Source organism: Balaenoptera acutorostrata, chromosome 7 (assembly GCF_949987535.1).
Source record: "Balaenoptera acutorostrata chromosome 7, mBalAcu1.1, whole genome shotgun sequence".
NCBI lineage: Eukaryota > Metazoa > Chordata > Mammalia > Artiodactyla > Balaenopteridae > Balaenoptera > Balaenoptera acutorostrata.
The window spans coordinates 104307071-104326900 of NC_080070.1; the positions used below are offsets into that span (position 1 = coordinate 104307071).

Consider the following 19830-nt stretch of genomic DNA (forward strand, 5'->3'; position numbering starts at 1 on the left):
ACAGTTCCAGAGTTTTAAATTGAAAAGTTAGTAGCAAAAAGAGCTGCTCCAAAATCCATACTCTGTAAAATTCACATAGCTCATAAGGAGAATGATAAAACTATAGATCATGAGCAATTATGCTCCAAAGAAAGGTTTGAGCCGGCTGAATTCATAAGGTCCTCCTGGTACAAAGACATAGACATAGAATATAACACTATAGCCAAAGTGCTGCGTCATGCTGCCATATTTTTGTAAGTAAGATTTATACTAATAGAATACTGTAATCAGCAAATTTTCATGAACAATATTGTGACTACTAAGGCTCAGATTCAAGAACCCTGAATTCTTTAGCAGGCTGTAGAATGTGAGTCTTTCAGAGAAAGAGAAGACGGGGCAAGATTTGGATACCCCACCACATTATCTCTGGTGACATTTATGTGATGTCACACAGATGACACCATCTAAGAGTCCTCCTTGAAGAAACTGTATCAGAGTTTTTCTTTGCATCACCATTTAGTGTCCCACAGATAATAAGGATGTGCATAGAGCACTATGGATTTGGGAATATGGATTTATTCTCATTAGGAGATGACAACCCAATATCCCTATCAATACGTGAATGGAGAAATCAACCATTGCAAATCCCAAGGGAAATTTTTTTTATGAATCTACTTCCTGCATGCCTTCACTATCAAATTAACAACTGTGGGATAGACTCATTCACCATAGTTTGACATGAGGCAGGAATTAAACTGCAAAATGGGTGTCCTTCTGGAACCCTAACGAATGTTGTAAACTAAGCGGGAGATAAAACAGACCAGAAAAAAAAGGTCTTCTCTTGCTGTTCTGCCACCTACCTACCCTGGCCTCAGAATCAAAACACTGCTTTCTCTATAAATTTCTCTATAGGTGATCAAATATGAGAGGCCAGCAGGTGAGGTCATGCTTTAACTACTTCTTTCAGATGTCTTCCAGTCTGAAATATCTTTAAACCCCATATTTATCTTTTCAATTATACAACTCATGTCATCTAACAATCACATTACTTAGCTAATCGCTTTCTTCAAGCTACTGTTTTAAAATAAGCAAAATAAAATTAGAGAGTACAATTTAAAGTATAAAAATGGAGACTACAGTTACTGTGTTCACATTACTTCCAGAGTAAAAAGCTATTTGTGGAGGTGAGTTCTAATTCTGATAAATTAATCAGTTCAGAATCCTGCTGCACAATATGAACCATGAGGGTAATAGCTAGCACTATTTTAGAACATGACATATGCCAAGTATTATTCCAACACTTTTTTGCACATGTTATCTCATTTAATTCTCATCATAACTCTGTGAACAGTGGTGCCCTGTTTACAACCATTTAACCTATGAGAGTATGAAGCATGGTTTCCTTAAAGTCACAAGCCAAGGCAGTCTGGTTTCAGAGCGGATGCCCTCAACTGCATGAATGGATAGACCAGGCTCTGTGAGGTTTGAAGCCTTTGCTTACCGGTACAAAACTATTTTTGTTTTATTATCCTGTTATTTTTATTCTCTAAAATTCAGGGGGCTGTCTTAAGGAATTAGTGTTTCTATTAGTAGGTTTTTAGACTATCTGAGAATTATAGAACTATAGCTTGATGTATTCAAGGCCCAGAATCCATTTGGATGTGACAGGAGGACTCTCTGCAAATCCTGCTTTGAGAGCTACCACATTTATAAACAAGCGTGCACCAGAATGCAGCATGTCTTTCGCACTGGTCTGTTGCAAACACAAGGATGTAGCACAGTCAGACCTCATTTGGGCCATCCTTTGCTGGTTAGGTGCATTGGCAATGAAAGATCTGAAGGCAGACACTTGGCCGTGTCTGCAAAATATCCAGTTGGTCCTAGAACGTTGACATGCTCATTATGTGCATTTATTGTGCCTGGGCTCCCCACTGTCCAAATCTCCCCCGAGTCTCCAATCAAGAAGAAGTATTGAGAGGAACACTGCTAATATGACATGACTGGGGACAATACAGAGTGACATGACCCAAGGTGATGAAGAGAACACTTATGGTTTCCTGACCATCCCCTCCCCCATCCCCGCCACGTATCTTAATGCATATTACATCCCTGCCTTGGCAGTCCCAGACAGAAAAGCCAAAAGATATTTAGGAAGCTGCATCCATCGGCAACACCAACGGTCCATCTGAAATGCTGTCAGCTTACAGATTGACTTGTACCTGCTCTCTGTATATACCACTCACTCCCCTGCCTTCACTTCCAACTCTGCTTCCAGGGGCCAGCAAGGCATCTCCCCAGAGCCCTACACCCTTCACAAAGACCTAGGGATGCAAGTAAGAGAGCCATCGAGTTGGCATTTGCTTCATTAAGAGAGAAAGGCTGCAAAAACAGGAACAGATTGGATTTCAATCTAGGACCAGGATATAGAGAGAGTAAACGTTAAAAAAATAAACAAAATCTGTACATCCATGGTCGCTGAAGCAATCTTCCAAAACAGTAGAAGTGTTCCCATTCCTGGCCCCATAACACAAAGGCCCAGAGCCTGATTTTAAGTAGCTGCTTTGTTTTATATTCAGAACAACAGTTTATCCTTTATATAATGCCTGAATTTATTGTGACTACATGGGACTATTGCTGAACAACACACTAGTGTCCTAAATGTTGGGGATTCTCATCTACACTATTGTATTGTATCCAGAGAGTAATTCCAAAATTACCTATGTGAGTTTTTGATTGACCTAGATGTTAGGGAAATGTCTTCCAATTTTTAAAAATATTTTCTCTTCATTAAATAGGAAGCACTGTCTATCTTCTTTAGAAAGCATTCTGTAGGTACTGATTTAAATGTTTCACTCAAAATTCGTGGACAAAATTGCATATTCAACATTAAAACCAAATTACACATAATTTAATCTTTCTTTGAGATTAAGAAGCTTATTTTGAGAGCTCCCTGAAATTCAGGAATTTCATTATGATTTCAGCTTGTATTGCATGAAAAGAAATGTAAACATATCAACTGGCACATGACCTGAGAATTGTGTACCACTGGGCAGTGTCCATCCTGACCATTTGGGGAAGGTGGTCTTCTCACTTTGGAAGTGAAAAAAAAGAACACACTATAAACTCTTTCACTTTAGGGAGTCAAGCCAAAAACAAGGAGAGTTTCCATTCAACATATACCATTACTTGCCTCCTATACACTGTACAAATATCCTCAGAAAACCAAGATCAAGGCCAACCTGAATTTTAAATCCCATGGTGGTAATCTGGGATAAGACAGGGTTTCTCTTTAGGCTAATGAATGAGAATTTTTTTTTCTCCTTAAAAAAGAAAATCATTATTATCTTTTAGGAGAGAGATAAAGGCAAAAGACACATAATGTAATGAGCTGAAAGTGGATTTTCATTGCTAAAAAAATGTGGTGGGTCAATGGAATTGCTGTAGAACTAGTGCTGTGAAATTTCGTTGTAAAAGAATAAAGAAACCAATAAGATAAGGATATCACATTAATGGGGGGGGAGAATTATTAAATTCTTGTCCTTTTTGATATTTCCTCTGACAATTAGTATTTCTATCCTCATCAGATGACATAAACTCTAGGCAAATTTCCAAAGGAATTAAGTAATAAAATATGTTTTGAGAGGAAGAGGGAGGGAAAAAGGAAAAGAAAGAAAAAGACGAGAAACAGACAGTAAAGAGAAAGTAAAGAAGAAAGTTAAAAAAAAAAGCGGCATCTTTAAAAGAGCTTCTAGGACTTGAATTAAGTATGGCATTAATTTTTTTCTACCAAGTCTTAGTCTTGGCAGGTTTCTGCTAAATGCAGGAATTTCATGGATGTGGGAACTGGTGATGGAAAATGCATTATCATACACAACAATTGCTGTACTTGAGAGGAACTATATGGGAAAAAATAACACCCTAGAATAAATACAAATGAAATTCATGTATCAAAACCATTACTGTGAAAATAGTTTAAATGTTTCTTGCATTTATATCTAGTCATTAACCTAAATGCAGATTTTAGTTCAAGCTACACTTCTGCCTCATGGTCAGAAGGCCTGAAAACCTGTGACGTGGAAAATTGGCAGGATAAAGAATATTGAATTGGCCTCCACGGAAAAACAAAATTTGGCAGAAATAACCTCCTCCTTGGGTGGCTCTCCCCCCTCCCCGTTCCTCCCCCACCCCCCCCGCCATTATTCCCCTGTCAGATTCCTCCCTAGCTCACTCTTGTCCCGGCAAAGAGGCCAAGGGAAGGCCGCATATGAGCTAAAACAGCAAGCTGATGTCAACCTGACCATTCACCAAGGAACCTTTCTCCTTGACCTTGAATCCCATGGTTCAAGTGAGCCCGCCCAAAAAGTCCCAACCCTAGACTTAGCCTCTGAGAGCACAGAGGCTGGAGGTTTCTACTTCTCCTGACTTTGGTTTCCTTCATCCTTGGAGAAGCACGTGGGGTGAGGCATCTGCCTTACCAGATATGAAACTGCAATTCACAAATGAAAATGATAAACTCGTTTGCATAAATCCCTAAAATCTCTTCCTCTCCTCCACCCCTACTCCCATCCTGTTTTAATCCCACATTCAGTGTGGTTGCCTCAAGCAAAGAAGACCTTTTCTCCAAGTTTTATTTAGTCTAGCAAACAAAACCCAGGGAGTTCTCCAAAATTATTTCTCCACCTGGGAAGATCCTAAGGTCCCACCTCGCCCCTGGGGCCCACCTCCCTCCCTCCTGGGGCGACTCCCAAACCCAGGCTCCGTTAAGCAGCCCAGTGTTGATGGAAAGTATTTCCCTTCCAGCCTCATTTCCAACCTTCCCCAAACCCTACAGCTTCAGAGGGAACGTTCCCCAGGCCCTTTGCATGAGCCATGTGGAGCGATAACTTTCCCCCCACAAGTGAATGTTGTTTCCGTGTGCTGTGCGTGTCTTGGTGGTTTCACCCTGATCTTTTCTCTCTTTGCAGCTGGTTAATAATCCACTAGCAAGTCAGGCTGCAGCAGCAGCAGCCATGGGCTCCATAGCAAGTTCACAGGCCTTTGGCAATGCCCTCTCCAGTCTGCAGGGGGTCGCGGGTCAACTAGTTACTAATGCACAAGGACAGGTGAGTGGGAGATGGGAACAAGAGTGAATTTTTATGGCAGATTGAACTCGGAAAAGAAATGAATTTCTTCTGCATGACAGTGATATGTAACCACAGCCATTCAAGGCAAATAAATAATGTTGAACAGCAACGTCAAGAAGAAGAGAAGGGTTGGGAGGTGTTTCTCTAATTGAGAAGCAAGATTTTTTTCCTTCCCCTAGAATGTCTACTAAGTTTTATTTTGGTTTTATTTCTATACGATGACTCATGTTATGACCTTAATTGAAGAAATTACTTTTCAGGATTGGGAGACTCTTTCTAAGAAAAATCAGTTACATTTTACAAGTAAGATTTCCATTTTGTTTTTTTTTTATTTTTTGGAAACTTGGGTATTGGAGGAGACTGGTAAGTTTCCTTCCCTAATTGTGCTAAGATTTTTAAATTAGCCTTAAGAAAGCTATTTCTGGATGTTTGGGGAGGTGATGGGAAACAATTCAGGATGTCCTGTAAATGTAAAAACGAAAAGGTGTGAGTTAGAGTTATCCCAAAACCGCCAGTCGCCGACGTGCCCAGCCTCTTGCTGATTCTCACTAGACCTCAGCGGTCTCTTGTGTGCGTGTAGATTTACTTCAGCCTGCTAGGGCCAGTAAACCTTGCTCATGTCACCATCAGGCACGTCTGTTCCCTCACACTGCTCATGTGCCCGCATCGCGACCACCAAGATGCTGACGGGGCTTCTTGATGAAGGTGGTCCCTCTTCAAGACCCCAGTAAACCTGAAAGCTGCATGCGGAGCCAAAGAGGTTGAAGCTGATGGTGTCAGGGGTGCCCTCCATTCAAAGGCCTGACACAGAGCCGAGCCTCGCTGGGTAGGGCACCTGGTTCTCGAGTGTTGCTATTTCTGAGGACGAAACACAAGAGAGAAGGAGTTTGCAACCTTGCCGAGATTTTTTCCTCCCAGGGTTATTTACCCAGCAGTGAGGTTGCTCCTCTATGCTTGGCCTGCTGTGGGGGAACAGGAATTGAGGTGTCTTGAACCTTGTTTTATTTTACATAAAGAGTAAACAGAGATGCATTATAAGCTAAACCGGCTCCATCCACATCCCAGGGGGAAAAAAAAAAGCTGACCTTGTTATATTTCCTGGGCGGGTGCAGGATTGTCCCATCAGAACCCCTGAGGCCTGAACGATGGAGCTTGTCAAAGAGCGGCCCCAGGTAATGAATCATCTTATCACAGGTGCACACCACACATATTAAAGGAGGGATGTATGAACACCGTGCCCTCCACGGTCACCTTTCAATGTCGGCTTTAACCCTTGTTCCAATCCCTTTTCATCAAAGGATCATTTTATGCAGCCGGCTCTAAATGGAGGCTCTCAAAAGCCTATTAAGATTTCTGGAGGGATGGGGTATTGGTGTGGAGGAAAAGTTGGTTATAATATCTATAAGTCATACTCAGATCAGGTCTGTCCTGGTAACTGCTTCCTGGAGTTGTGCCCAAAATAGAACACCCTGTTTCCTTCCTGCCAGGCAGCCGACCCTTGAAATGTAAATTTTAAGAGTTCAAGATAGACAGCATAACCACAGATGTGTATTTCCCTCTGATTTTTCTTGTTTCCATGTCCAAGTAAAATGTACCACTATGCCCCACCTCTTGAGTATTTGTGATGAAGAAAATGCTTTATTGTTTAGAAGGAATTATTAGTTTATTCTTCTGATGATTTAATGGCTGATCATTTTTGCCAGTTACAAATCCACCTCCTTCTCAGGGGCTAGAGTTACAACCTCTGCTTTGTGTGGCCTTGGCCAGCCCCCATCCCAGGGGCTCCCAGCCCACAAGTACCCCTAAGGAAATGGGCTTCAAAGTTGCTTGATTGGCAACTCTGCATAAATTAAGAGTTGATTTTAACCTTAATTTTTCTATTTTAGAAACTGTGTTACAATAGTTGATTTGATATGGTACACAAACCTCCTAAAGTAAAACAAACTTATAGAGAAATCAATCCTGGCCACTTATAAAGTCTTGTCTGAGAGTTTTAGACACGTCCCAATGGCATCATGTCCCCTTCCTAGTGCAAGAAGAAACCAAGATGCTTCCATTTCCAAAGTAGAGGAATTGGCCACATTGATGCAGCACTATAGGTTTTTTTAAAATCTTTATAATATAAACACCATCATCTTCCCAGAAAAAGGTGCATGCCCTGCACCTCTTGGCACAAAGATACCTATTTGAGCCTTACAAAGTAGTCAAATTATACCCCCCAAAAGGCAAATATTATTTGGGCTGTGTGTGTGTGTGTGTGTGTGTGTGTACTCCTTTGGCTTGTGTTAATGTGGTACAAAAGGTAAGAATATATTGGAATCAGGTTAATGCAATCGCCATGTTCAAAATACCATGTAAACTAGGATTACTACATGCAGCCCATTTTCAATTCCTTAAAAATCTCCATGGAGCTTTCCCAGAAAAGATACAAAGAGAAAACTCTAAATATATTTAGAGATTCTTTCATCTGAGTTCTTGACATCAACTATTTTTTTTAAATTTGAAAGTTCACCTGGGAGTAGTAACATTAAAATCTAAACCTAAGTTAGAAAAGCATGTTTCACTCCACTGATAATTTGCTACGGTAGGTCTGTTGATTGCAAGCAGGGGCACTGTGTTATCAGTAAGGCCCTGATCCTTGCTCCCCACTGCTAAGATTCTCTCTGCTCCCTGGAAACCGAAGTGGGATTACTCAGTAGTTAAGAGCCCTGACTGATTTCAGACCTGCCTGGGAGTGGGTTTAGGCTCCACCTCTTTTTGGTCTTATGACATTAGGGCAATGACTTAACCTTCCTAAACCAGAGCCTTGTCTTCAAAACTCTAACACAACCCCTATGAGGCAGACTGAGCTAGTGGTTCGCCCTCGGAGGGCAGGTGGTCCTAGGTCTGCCTCCTCGGCTGGGCAGATGCCCGCACAGGAAGACATGCCCAGATCTTCCTTCAAGCTCTAGGGCCTTAGACTCTCAACAAGAAATCCTACCACCTGGGACTGTAGTTTTGCTTCCTTGTCTTGGAATCTATGTTTCTATTTACTGGATCTCAGTAAATTTCGATATAGTTAAGGATTTTTTTATGTTCTTTTTTTCCGACTAGTAGTTATGAGCAAATATGGAGGAAAAACTTCAGACATTTTATACCCTTCTAACCCTGCCATTCATTTGCAGTTAATTCAGAAGTCAGACACTGGTCTGAAGAGTGAATAATTCTAACAAAATAATACATTCTAAAGTCACAAAATACGTATCTTAACCCAGGGATGTTAAAGTATTTTAAAATTATATCACACGCAGCTTCACTCTGAGGTGGGAAGGTACCAAGTGTTCTAATGGTAATTAGTGATAATGAAATTGATAATGGCTATCACAGTGCTGAGAAGAACATTTTGGTTCTCCTTGCTCACTGAATCAGGAACTCACGCGGGTGTGGAAGCTAGGCAATGGCATGAGCGCTAGCTATAGACTCATTTGAATCCAAAGTCAGACAATAACTAGTTCTGTGACCTTAGGCAAATTACCTGAGCTCTCTGAGCCTCGGTTTCATTATAAAATAAAAATAATCAAAACTAAGCCCCTAGATTATGAAGATTATATGAGATGTGTGGGGGAAAAAAACCTACCATAGCACCTGAGTACACGATCAAAGACTCAATAAATGATTATCCTAATTATCATCATTGTCATCATCATGGTTTAGAGTTTGTCTAGTATTTTCTGGAAACCTTTCTTTGGTTTGGATATACATCAGAGGCAGTACAGTCTACAGGCAAAGAAAATGAGCTCTGGAACCAGACTGCCATTCACCAGTTGTGAGACCTTGGGCAATTGACTTACCTTCTCTGTGCCTCAATTTCTGCATCCGAAAAATGGGGATGATTATGGCCCCAGCTTCTAGGCCTAAAGGGCTTAGAACAGGGTCAGGCACATAGTCATCATTCAGTAATACCATCACTCAATAAATGGTACCTGTTATTATTAATCAAAAAGCGATGCGTTTTCGGTTTATAACTGTGCACACAAACCTGCTGTGTGTGAGGAGTTTGAGAACATGAGAATCTTAATAGTAGGACATTAATTTCCGTTAGGGAAATCTCATCCTTACCCTGGATAGTTCAATAGGGTTGTGTGTGTGTGTTCCTAACACTTATTCAGTGGGTATGTTCAGGATTTGGCAAGTAGATTTACCATCGATTTGTTTAGCTATAGAATTGGCTTCCCTCGAGCCCCTGGCAATATCTCCTTGTTGGCGTTATTGCAGAAAAGTAAAAGCAAATGAAATTTTATTTTAACCTGGGGCTAAAGAAAGCATTTTACATTTTAACTGAAGCTCAGAATGTTTCCTGATGAAATTAGTTCTCAACCACTGTGAAATTTTCGTAAGTGGCAGGCAGCAAGTCAAAAACCCTCCCTTCAGTCTTTAAAGAGCCAGTCAAGTGAAAAAGAAAAAAATCAACTAAACAATGTTACTCTTTTATATATAAAAAGAAGAAAAAGGGCTTCCCTGGTGGCGCAGTGGTTGAGAATCTGCCTGCTAATGCAGGAGACACGGGTTCGAGCCCTGGCCTGGGAAGATCCCACATGCCGCGGAGCAGCTGGGCCCGTGAGCCACAGCTGCTGAGCCTGCGCGTCTGGAGCCTGTGCCCCGCAACGGGAGGGGCCGCGATAGTGAAAGGCCCGCGCACCGCGATGAAGAGCGGTCCCCGCACCGCGATGAAGAGTGGCCCCCACTTGCCGCAACTAGAGAAAGCCCTCGCACGAACCGAAGACCCAGCACAGTCAAAAATAAATAAATAAATAAATAAATAAATTTAAAAAAAAAAAAATTAAAAAAAAAAAAAAAAAAAAAAAGAAGAAAAAAAATTAAAAGGACTTACCCATTCAGGTTACCCAAGAATACACACAGCATGATATGAATAAACGATGGCTGAGCACAGCTGGTTTGGCCAGAAGGAAGGATGTGCTGTAGGATAGGGGCTGTTTCCTAAATGACCACAAGGCCATGATTAAAGTAAAACAATCTGCTGATCCTAGCAGTAGCCTTGGCTGGAGAGGTGGATGGAGAGGTAGGACCACCACCAGTTCCAAGTGGAAGACCATGCCAATATCATAACTTTCCAAAGTGGTGAGAAATACATGTCTCAGAATGGAAGAAACTTGTTGCTGACATTGGGATGTCCCTCAGAATTAGAATAATAATAAGCTCAATAGCATCTCTAGAAGGCAATAGAGTAGCTAAGAACATAGGCTTTAAAGGACACAGGCCTGATGGGAACACATTTCTAGCTCAGTGGCCTTGGATAAGTTCTAGAACTTTCCTGGGCCTCCGTTTCCTCATCAGCAAAGTGGGCATGATAAGACTCCTCACATACTTTTGTTGTGGGGTTAGACGTGATAATAGCAGGAAGGGTGCTTAGCACAGTGCCTGATAGCTCTTAAGCATTTAGTAAATTACATTGATTGATCCATAAATTAATGCCATAGCTATTTTTTTAGGATGAAGAAGCAGCAATTGACTTTGAACTCTGGCTTGCTAACACATAGCTAACACATAACACATCACTCAGAACATAATTTTAAATAGAAAGATGAGAATCTTTTAGAGAGAATCACTACAAGATGAAGGAAGATAAAGTTATAATAAATGCAAATCTTAGCCAAAAGATTGAGATATAATGAACTTATGTGTCCATTGAGCCCCTCTGTGGGCTTGATTAGGTATGTCTGTGCAGGAGAACTAACAAAGCCACAGCTGCCCACATTAGTAAAACTAATTTTAAACTTTATGCAAAGGAGATCAAGTGTGCAGCTTTGACAGTGGGACTCGAACCAGTGCATTAGGCGCATCCAGCTAAAGCCAGTTGACTGGAAATTTAGGGAGTTTCACAGGTACTCTTGTGTTTCATTTTTTATAATGAGACACATTAAATGTATAGACAAAAGATAATTTCTTACATAAAAAACAGCACAAAAGACATCCTTGTTCAGCCACCTAGATACTAACTTTTTTCCATACAAGCTTCAGTTCTTTTGCTTATTTTTACTTTATTTTATTTTTATTTTATTTTATTTATGGCCGTGCCACACAGCATAGGGGAACTTAGTTCCCCAACCAGGGATCAAACCCACAGACCCTGCAGTGGAAGCATGGAGTCTTAACCACTGGACCTCAAGGGAAGTCCCTATTGCTTATTTTTAAAAGAAATGAAACATTACTGATAACAGCTAAGACCTTAAAACGCCTTCCATTCCTCTCTTTCCCTTCCCCAGGTGATTCCTATGATAAAAGTGGTGATTCCTTTCATGCAAGTTTTGCATTTTTACTACAAAATATTGATTTTTTTTAAAGCTACAAGATCCTATTACAGAATACCATTTTAATACAAAAATAGAATATATTATTTAGATATTTTGCATAAATAAGAATCAATTTGTTAAAAATTCAGAGTTCGCATCTGTATATTCCCCCCCCCCCCCATACTATGAACAGAGCGATCTATGTATGTAATAAGCTCAACGAATGGGTTTGGCCATATTTTCTAAACCAAAATTCAAAACGGTCTGACAAAAGATTTTATTTTCTCATATCCAATCACTATGTTGTGCACCTGGAACTTACAGTGTTGTAGGCAAGTATACTTCAATTTAAAAAAAAAAAGATTTTATTTTCTCATTGGCAAATATTATATGAAGTTTTCTAAAGGTGTAAAAATTCAATCACATTAGTGAAATACATATCAACTATCATTGTTTAATAGAATAACATTTTTTCAATCCGCTCATTCTAGAGATTGGGAAATCTATGTTTATGGGGTTAGTAACATTATACGAATTTTACCCTGGCTTTACCCAAGTAATAAAACAATGACCACAATAAACCACCTCAGTCTTTCCACTAACATATCAAATTTCCCCTTTGAGCCCAGTTAAGAGCTCTATCTCCTCATTTCAGGAGAGGCCATTGCATTAAAGCAGTGTGTCCTTAAGTGTGCCCCTCAGGACTCCGCGCATAAGGGGGTTCCCGGTGAGAGGCGGGGAGGCGCAGCAGCTGATGAATATGCATGAGGCCGGGCAGGGGGCCCGCCCCACCGACCGGACGCGCCCCAAACCCCTTTAACTTTTCTAACCCCGCTTTTCCCAAATTCCGTGTCCACCCGCCATCTCGTAGAATTTACACTTTGGGAAATGCTGCAGGAGGTAACTTGCACGTATCCCTATCCACGTCTTTGAATGTGAAACAATAACTTCAATCAAAAAGGAACCACCTCCAAGGAAGCTTCTGCTCCGCCACGGAGGCTTCGCGGTGATTTCTGCGCCGCTTTTTTTTTTTTTTAACATCTTTATTGGAGTATAATTGCTTTACAATGGTGTGTTAGTTTCTGCTTTATAACAAAGTGAATCAGTTATACATATACATATGTTCCCATGTCTCTTCCCTCTTGCCTCTCCCTCCCTCCCACCCTCCCTATCCCGCCCCTCTAGGTGGTCACAAAGCACCGAGCTGATCTCCCTGTGCTATGCGGTTGCTTCCCACTAGCTATCTATTTTACGTTTGGTAGTGTATATATGTCCATGCCACTCTCTCACCCTGTCACATCTCACCCCTCCCCCTCCCCATATCCTCAAGTCCATTCTTTAGTAGGTCTGTGTCTTTATTCCCATCTTGCCACTAGGTTCTTCATGACTTTTTTTTTTCCCCTTAGATTCCATATATATGTGTTAGCACACTGTATTTGTTTTTCTGTTTCTGACTTCACTCTGTATGACAGACTCTAACTCCGAGTGCACACACCTGCATTGCACGTTTGCAGAAAGAAGGGATCACACACCGCTCGGAAGAACTCCTAGGGGCTGCAATCCGAACACTGAGGGCAGACAGAGAAACGTGAGGCGGCCCCCAGACCCCCCGCTGCGGTGCGCTGTCTGGAGTCTTGTCACCTGCAGTGACCGGGCAGGGGTAGGGGGAAGGGGTCCTCGCAGGAGATGGGTTTGATGGGAGGCCTTGCTTCTGCAGTGGCTCAGCTGCTGACACGCGCGGGACCTAATCAGGTCTCAGAGCCGGTCAGGGCCATCAGCACAAGCGCGGCTGTGTCCCTCATTGTGACATTGAATTGTTCAGCCCAACCTTTGCTGCCGGGCGAAAGGTAGCCCCTCTCTCCCTCTCTGGTCCCTTCCTTATCGCCTGCATTTCTGAAATGAAAGGGTTAATCCCACTAGTGTCATCAGTCCAAACAGCTAGACAGCTTAAGAGGAGATATGTGTATATGTAGAGCTGAATCACTTTGCTATACAGTAGAAATTAACACAACATTGTAAAGCAACTACAGTCCAATAAAAATTAATTTAAAAAAAAAAGAGCTGGAAAATTACCCTCAGAAATCTTTCTTTCTGCCTTCCTCCCCCAGCAAAACTCAGCAGGGCAGTCTGTCCTGTACAGTTAAAGGGGTGGGCAGAAACAGAATGAAAAATCCAGTTTGGGGGTTTCACCTCTGAGGACTGAGCCAGAGAGAACCAAGGTCTCTCTCATCTAAAGCAGAGCTTTGGATTGTTGTGCTGACACATTTTTTTCTCTGGCCACTGCATTTTTTTTTTTTAATTCTTCCTCCATGAGCATTTCATTTGCCTAGAAATAGGGAAATGTGTTCTTGTGTAGACACCTGGCCTCAGACAGTTGGACAACCCTTCTGGCTAAAAATAGGAAAGGGGCCAATTAACTAAGGAAGTAACCTAATTAACAGTTGCAATTCTGGACAGGCTGTAAGTTACAAGACTCCAAGCTCCCTCAAAGCTAGTCTGCCTCCTTGAATCTTTGTTTCACTAGCATAGTTTACATTCCAATTAGTGCAAACTTACGGCAAAATAATATCACTAGCTAATGTTCATGGAATTTATTTCAGTGTGCAAAACTCTTTAACCATCTTATGTCTTAGAGCAGTGCTAGGTTTAAGCTTAATGTTCCTTTAGGCTAAGTGACTTCTAGAAGAGAATAACGGAAATAATAGCTCCCACGCACTGAGGCTTCACCATGGGGCGGGTGTCATCTGTGGTCCCACTGGGCACTTTACCACCGGTTTGATGATCCCAGCTATGCAGATGAGCAAACTCTTGGGAGAGTTAAGGCAGCTCCCTGGGATGGTACTATTTTTTTTGGCCATGCCACTCGGCATGCGCCCCCTGCAAGGGAAGCGGAGTCCCAACCACTGGACTGCCAGGGAAGTGCCCCTGGGATGATACCTTTTAGTAAGTGGCAGAACTGAAATGCGAGCCCAAAGTCCACACCCATCCTCCCGCACCTCCGTCACTTTCTGAGGTTCGTTTTCTAGATGCTCCATAGATTGGTCACAAATCCAGAAGCTTCACCGTTCCATCTACAAACAGGAACTGTAATTCTTGCCCTGTCAGCCTCAGAAATTTCTCTTGAAGATATATAAATCCTCACACACTGGAAAACTGTAAAGAGCTATAAATCTTGCCAAAATAAATATAGAGTATTTTAATCGATATTCTCACCATTATTATTTTTGCTGATCAGAGGAACTAGAGAAGTACTTGCAAGGAAGTCTCTAAAGCAATGAGATGATCTTGAAAAGTTGACCTCAGACCTCTGCTTCATCTTGCCAGAGAAAATCAGCAGCAAGGCGTTAGGGTCTGAGGGACTGTAGGGCCCCTGCCTTCCAGCAAGGCATCCTAGCCATGAGGACAACTATGAAGTATGAAGAAAGAAGTCTGTGCTTTATATGAGCGCTCACCAAAGTGAGCCTTTCAGAGCTAAGGAGGAAACGCTATCCCAGTGAATCCTTGACTGGTGCTTTTTGTGGTATGACACAGCAAGATGATTTTAGAATTGATTAAGCTCCCAAAGTGGCAAGGCCCTATACATTGCTAGATCTTTCCCTTTGGAAGCTGCCCCTCTAATGAGGTAAACCCTTGGTAAGAAAAAGAGAAATATCTAATTCTGTATTGTGAGTCTAAGAAACGACTGATCTTAAGTTACACCATCAATTTAATAACAGCTTTTTATGTAATGGAAGAAAATATTAGCACATTAAACAGATATATCAGTTGTTAGGGGCAGCCTAATTTCACCAATATTAAAAATGCAAACTATGTGGGGGTCTTATAATTGAGGAAATGTTATTTATTTGATAAATCACTTTAACCAAATCCAGTATCAGAAAGACTGTGCAATAGGCTGTTGATGATGGCTCTCTTTTTAGTAGTTTTTAGTAAAAAGTCAGGGAAGGAAGTAGAAGCTATTTATGTCTCAGTTTTTCCAACTAAAGAATGAAAATTAAACTTGATTTGGGTCGGGGGCAAGGAAAGAGGAAGTGCTGAATTTTGACTTAGCATCTCTAGAGCAATATCAGCTTTTTCTGCAGACAATTTTTATGGTTAAGCAGAGAGGTGAAAACATCAAATTCACACATGAGATGCAGTCAACTTCCCAATAAATGTTCATTGTACCATTTACTACACCATAAGCCCAGTAATGCACCCAACTTTCTTGTTGGCCCACAAGTTGTTGACATGATGCATTCTTAAAGGTGTAGGCATCACAGCATCAATTTACAGGCCAATAAGAGCGAAATGAGAAATAGATCAGAGATAGGTAGCAATGGAAAAGTCACAACTCAGAAAAGTGAGAGGAGCCAGGTTCAAGTTCAAATGTACAGAAGTAAGCCTTCGCACTATCCAATTGAATATAATGCATTATCCATAGAACATTGCTCCAAATTGCTGTTCATCTCACCACCTAACACTTTCCACCTTGTAAAAATAACAATCTAAGTAGATCCCAAGAAGATGTCACAAGGTGAAGAGTTTAGAATACAACAGTAAACTCAAGATGTGATACAGCTTTATACATACAAATAAACGGCATGGATCAAGCAGCACACAGACACACAAAGAAAAACACACTACACACCCCTGATCTGACACTTGTCAATAGATAGTCAAAATAAGCCAGTCTCAGGGTAACAGAGACAGAACATGCAAATGTCTATGTGCTCACATGGAAGCCAGCCCACGGTAAAGAGCACAGGCTTTCAAATTAGACTCCATCCCCAAGCAGCTCTGCAACTCCAGACAAGGCACCTAGTCTCACTCGGCCACAGTTTTCTCTTCTTTGCAATGACAACAATGTCATCTGCTCAGGGTTGTTGGGGTATTTAACAATAGTAAATTTAATCAGTTGCTGCCATTTATTGAGCACTTTCTACACGCCAAAGAGTGATTAGTATTCAATATTTTTTTCTTTTTTTTAATTCAACTATAGTTGATTTACAATGTTCTGTTAGTTTCAGGTGTACAGCAAAGTGATTCAGTTATACACATATGCATTCTTTTTCAGATTCTTTTCCCTTATAAGTATCACTAGATATTGAGAAGAGTTCCCTGTGCTACAGTAGGTCCTTGTTGGTTATCTATTTTATATATAGTAGTGTGTATCTGTTAATCCCAACCTCCTAACTTATCCCTCACCCTCCCCTTTCCCCTCTGGTAACCATAAGTTTGTTTTCTATGTCTGTGGGTCTATTTCTGGTTTTTTAAAATTTGTGTTTATTTATTTAATGTCTTAGGCGGCGCCACGCGCAGCTTGCGGGATCTTAGTTCCCCGACCAGAGATCGAACCTGTGCCCCCTGCATTGGGAGCGCAGAGTCTTAACCACTAGACCGCTAGGGAAGTCCCTGTTTTGTATATAAGTTAATTGGTATCTTTTTTTTTTAGCATTCAGTATATTGTTTCATTTCATTATGACCACAACCATGGAATATGGTTTATCCCCATTGTACAGATTAAGAAACTTCCAAGATCACCCAGCTGGAAATGTCAGGATTCAAACCCAGTGTTGTCTGATATCAGAGATCACTCTTATTCACTGTGCTCTAATAATAATTGAAAACTTTTTGTTTTGTTCCCTGATGTATCCCAGTGGCTAAAAGAGCACATAGTAAGCATAAACATAGTAATATAATCTGTGGACTGAATGAATATAGAGTATTTCATATAAGCTAATACACTATTCATAAGCATGCTGCATGAATTCATCATTTCATTTCATTCCCACAATGATCTTGCACTATTATCTCTAATTTACAGCTGAGGAAATAGAGGTTCAGAAAAGTTAACCAGCTTCCCAGGGCCACAGAGTTAGGAAAAAAGTGAAAGAGCCTGGATTTGAGCCCAGATCTGGCTGCTTCAAAGCACTGCTTTCCTCTGAGGGCAGCTGCTTTCAGCGTCACATGTCTAAGTGCCCACTATCCTCCCTGCCGCATAGTCGTCATTCCATAAATATCATGCTCTCCCCACCTGGATGTATTTTAATCTACTTAGGGTGGCTGATCCACAGTAGGGTCTATTTAGTATATCGAAGTTTTATATGGAAATGCTTTTAAGCATAATGCCATCTAGCATTACTGTATCTAATGAAAACGACGTTGGTCTATTTTACTTTCTTCAGTTTTTGAAACTACTAACATTTCAGGCTTGTTGTCAGGAGGAAAAGCAGTAAAGGATGTGAAATCTTGGCACAGTGCCAGGTACATAGCGCGTACCAGGTGAACCCTGCCTCTCCCTTGCTCTCTCGACCACCTGGGGTTTGAAACCCATGGTCGCCCCAGCATGCAGAGAGGGCCAGTTTGATGATTTTCAGTCCGCTGCTCACACTATTAGTAACAGGGTAAGCAGACTACTTGTTTTCTCCAGACTATCAGCCACAGAAGGCTAAGTGATGTCTAGCTTGCCTCTATATCATGACTACGTGGCTGAGGACGTGACAGCATCCACTTTTCCTTATAACAAAGTGTTGTACTTTATTTAATCAAAAAGCAGGGCCACAGGGGTTTTACCTGCAAGGTTCATTAAACTACTGTTGATTTCCTCTGATGCTCTAGAATAAAAACATTTCAATCCACCTTCAGTAAATCTCCAGGTGATGTTAGCAAGCTCTCCCAGACGACCATAAGGAAGAGATTTAGTGATATGTACGGCTAGGAAAACAAAAATCTGTTTTAAATTCACACAGAATTTGAGGATTTGATTGCAAGTTGAAATTTGGATTTTAATGTGAGGATCCTCTCAGTATCATTGGTTATAAGAGACAGACTTAAGTTTTTTTTAATATAATAGTTGACATCCTTAAGAAAAAGGATACTTAAATCATTTACGTTTAAAAGGTAATATACAGCGAATTCCCTGGTGATCCAGTGGTTAGGACTTGGAGCTTTCGCTGCCGAGGGCACGAGTTCAATCCCTGATCGGGGAACTAAGATCCTGCAAGCTGCTCGACGTGGCCAATAAATAAAAGATTTCTTATTTTAAAAAAAGAAAAGGTGATATACAAGTTACTTAGGTGAACACAGAAGGGAGTAACATGGCATGCTACTCAGAATTCTGGGAACTCATTTTGATCTTTTTGAGATCACAAAATCATATACATTTAAAAATATTAAAAAGTAGAGTTTCTGCTCCTTCTCAGCTCACATGAAGATAACACATTAGAAATGGGGATAATGTCGATGGTTTTACACATTTAGACTTGTTCCTGCAGTCCAAACCTAGAGGAATCAGAAAGTATTAAGAAAGAACCTGCTCGGTGCTTTGTGACCACCGAGAGGGGTGGGAGGGAGACTCAAGAGGGAGGGGAAATGGGGATATATGCATACATATAGCTGATTTACTTTGTTATACAGCAGAAGCTAACACAACATTGTAAAGCATTTATACTCCAATAAAGATGTGGAAAAAAAAAAAAAAGGAAAGAATCCTTCTCAGAAACCAAATCTGATACCATAAACATTGCTAGAAATGTCCCAAATTTTTTAGAGAAGTTAAACAGATTATTTTTTAATTCTGAGTTGTGGATTAAGTTAATTGTTTTATGACTTAAATATCTCCATTGTTCTTCAATGTAAGTATCCTTTTGCCAACTTCTACATGATTTAACAATATACATGAATGAATTCATCTGGCATGACTGTGAAACATATTCCTGATAAGGCTGTACTTCAAAAATAGCTTTGAGGGACTTCCCTGGCAGTCCAGTGGTTAAGACTTCGCCTTCCAATGCAGGGGGTGTGGGTTTGATCCCTGATCAGAGAGCTAAGATCCCACGTGCCTTGTGGCCAAAAAACCAAAACATAAAAAAACAGAAACAATATTATAGCAGATTTAATAAAGACTTTAAAAATGGTCCAAATCAAAAAAAAAGCTTTGTAATTAAAAATTCCAAACTTCATACTATTGGCATAAATTTTGAGTTGTTGAGCTTAGAACAGGACAGTTGGAAAATCATTATATTAGTGGTTTATTTGTCATGATAAATTAACATTTTCCCAGTACCAAATTTGAAGTACTAGATAAATATAAATACATGTCACATGTATTATATGTGTATATTTATATATTATATATACATATTATATTGTATATATAAAATATGCATATACTTTGAGGGACATTTAAAATAGGAACCAGAAAACTATGAAAAACCACAACTGGAAGACTACAGTGGCCCTCTTTACTAACATCTATCAAAACCTGCCTGATGGGGCTTCCCTCATGGTGCAGTGGTTAAGAATCCGCCTGCCAATGCAGGGGACACGGGTTCGATCCCCGGTCCAGGAAGATCCCACATGCCGCAGAGCAACTAAGCCCGTGAGCCACAATTACTGAGCCTGCATGCCACAACTACTGAGCCCACGAGCCGCAACTACTGAAACCCATGTGCCTA

General features: G+C 40.8%; 1 protein-coding gene across 2 annotated transcripts in view; it reads left to right on the plus strand.

Moving 5' to 3' along the window:
- Positions 1-19830, plus strand: part of POU6F2 (POU class 6 homeobox 2) — a 451109-nt gene that overhangs the window by 394972 nt on the left and 36307 nt on the right. For both annotated transcript variants that reach the window (XM_057550212.1, XM_057550213.1), the window contains one exon: positions 4944-5081. In XM_057550212.1, coding sequence (XP_057406195.1) covers positions 4944-5081 — 138 coding nt within the window. The remainder of the gene's footprint in view (positions 1-4943; positions 5082-19830) is intronic.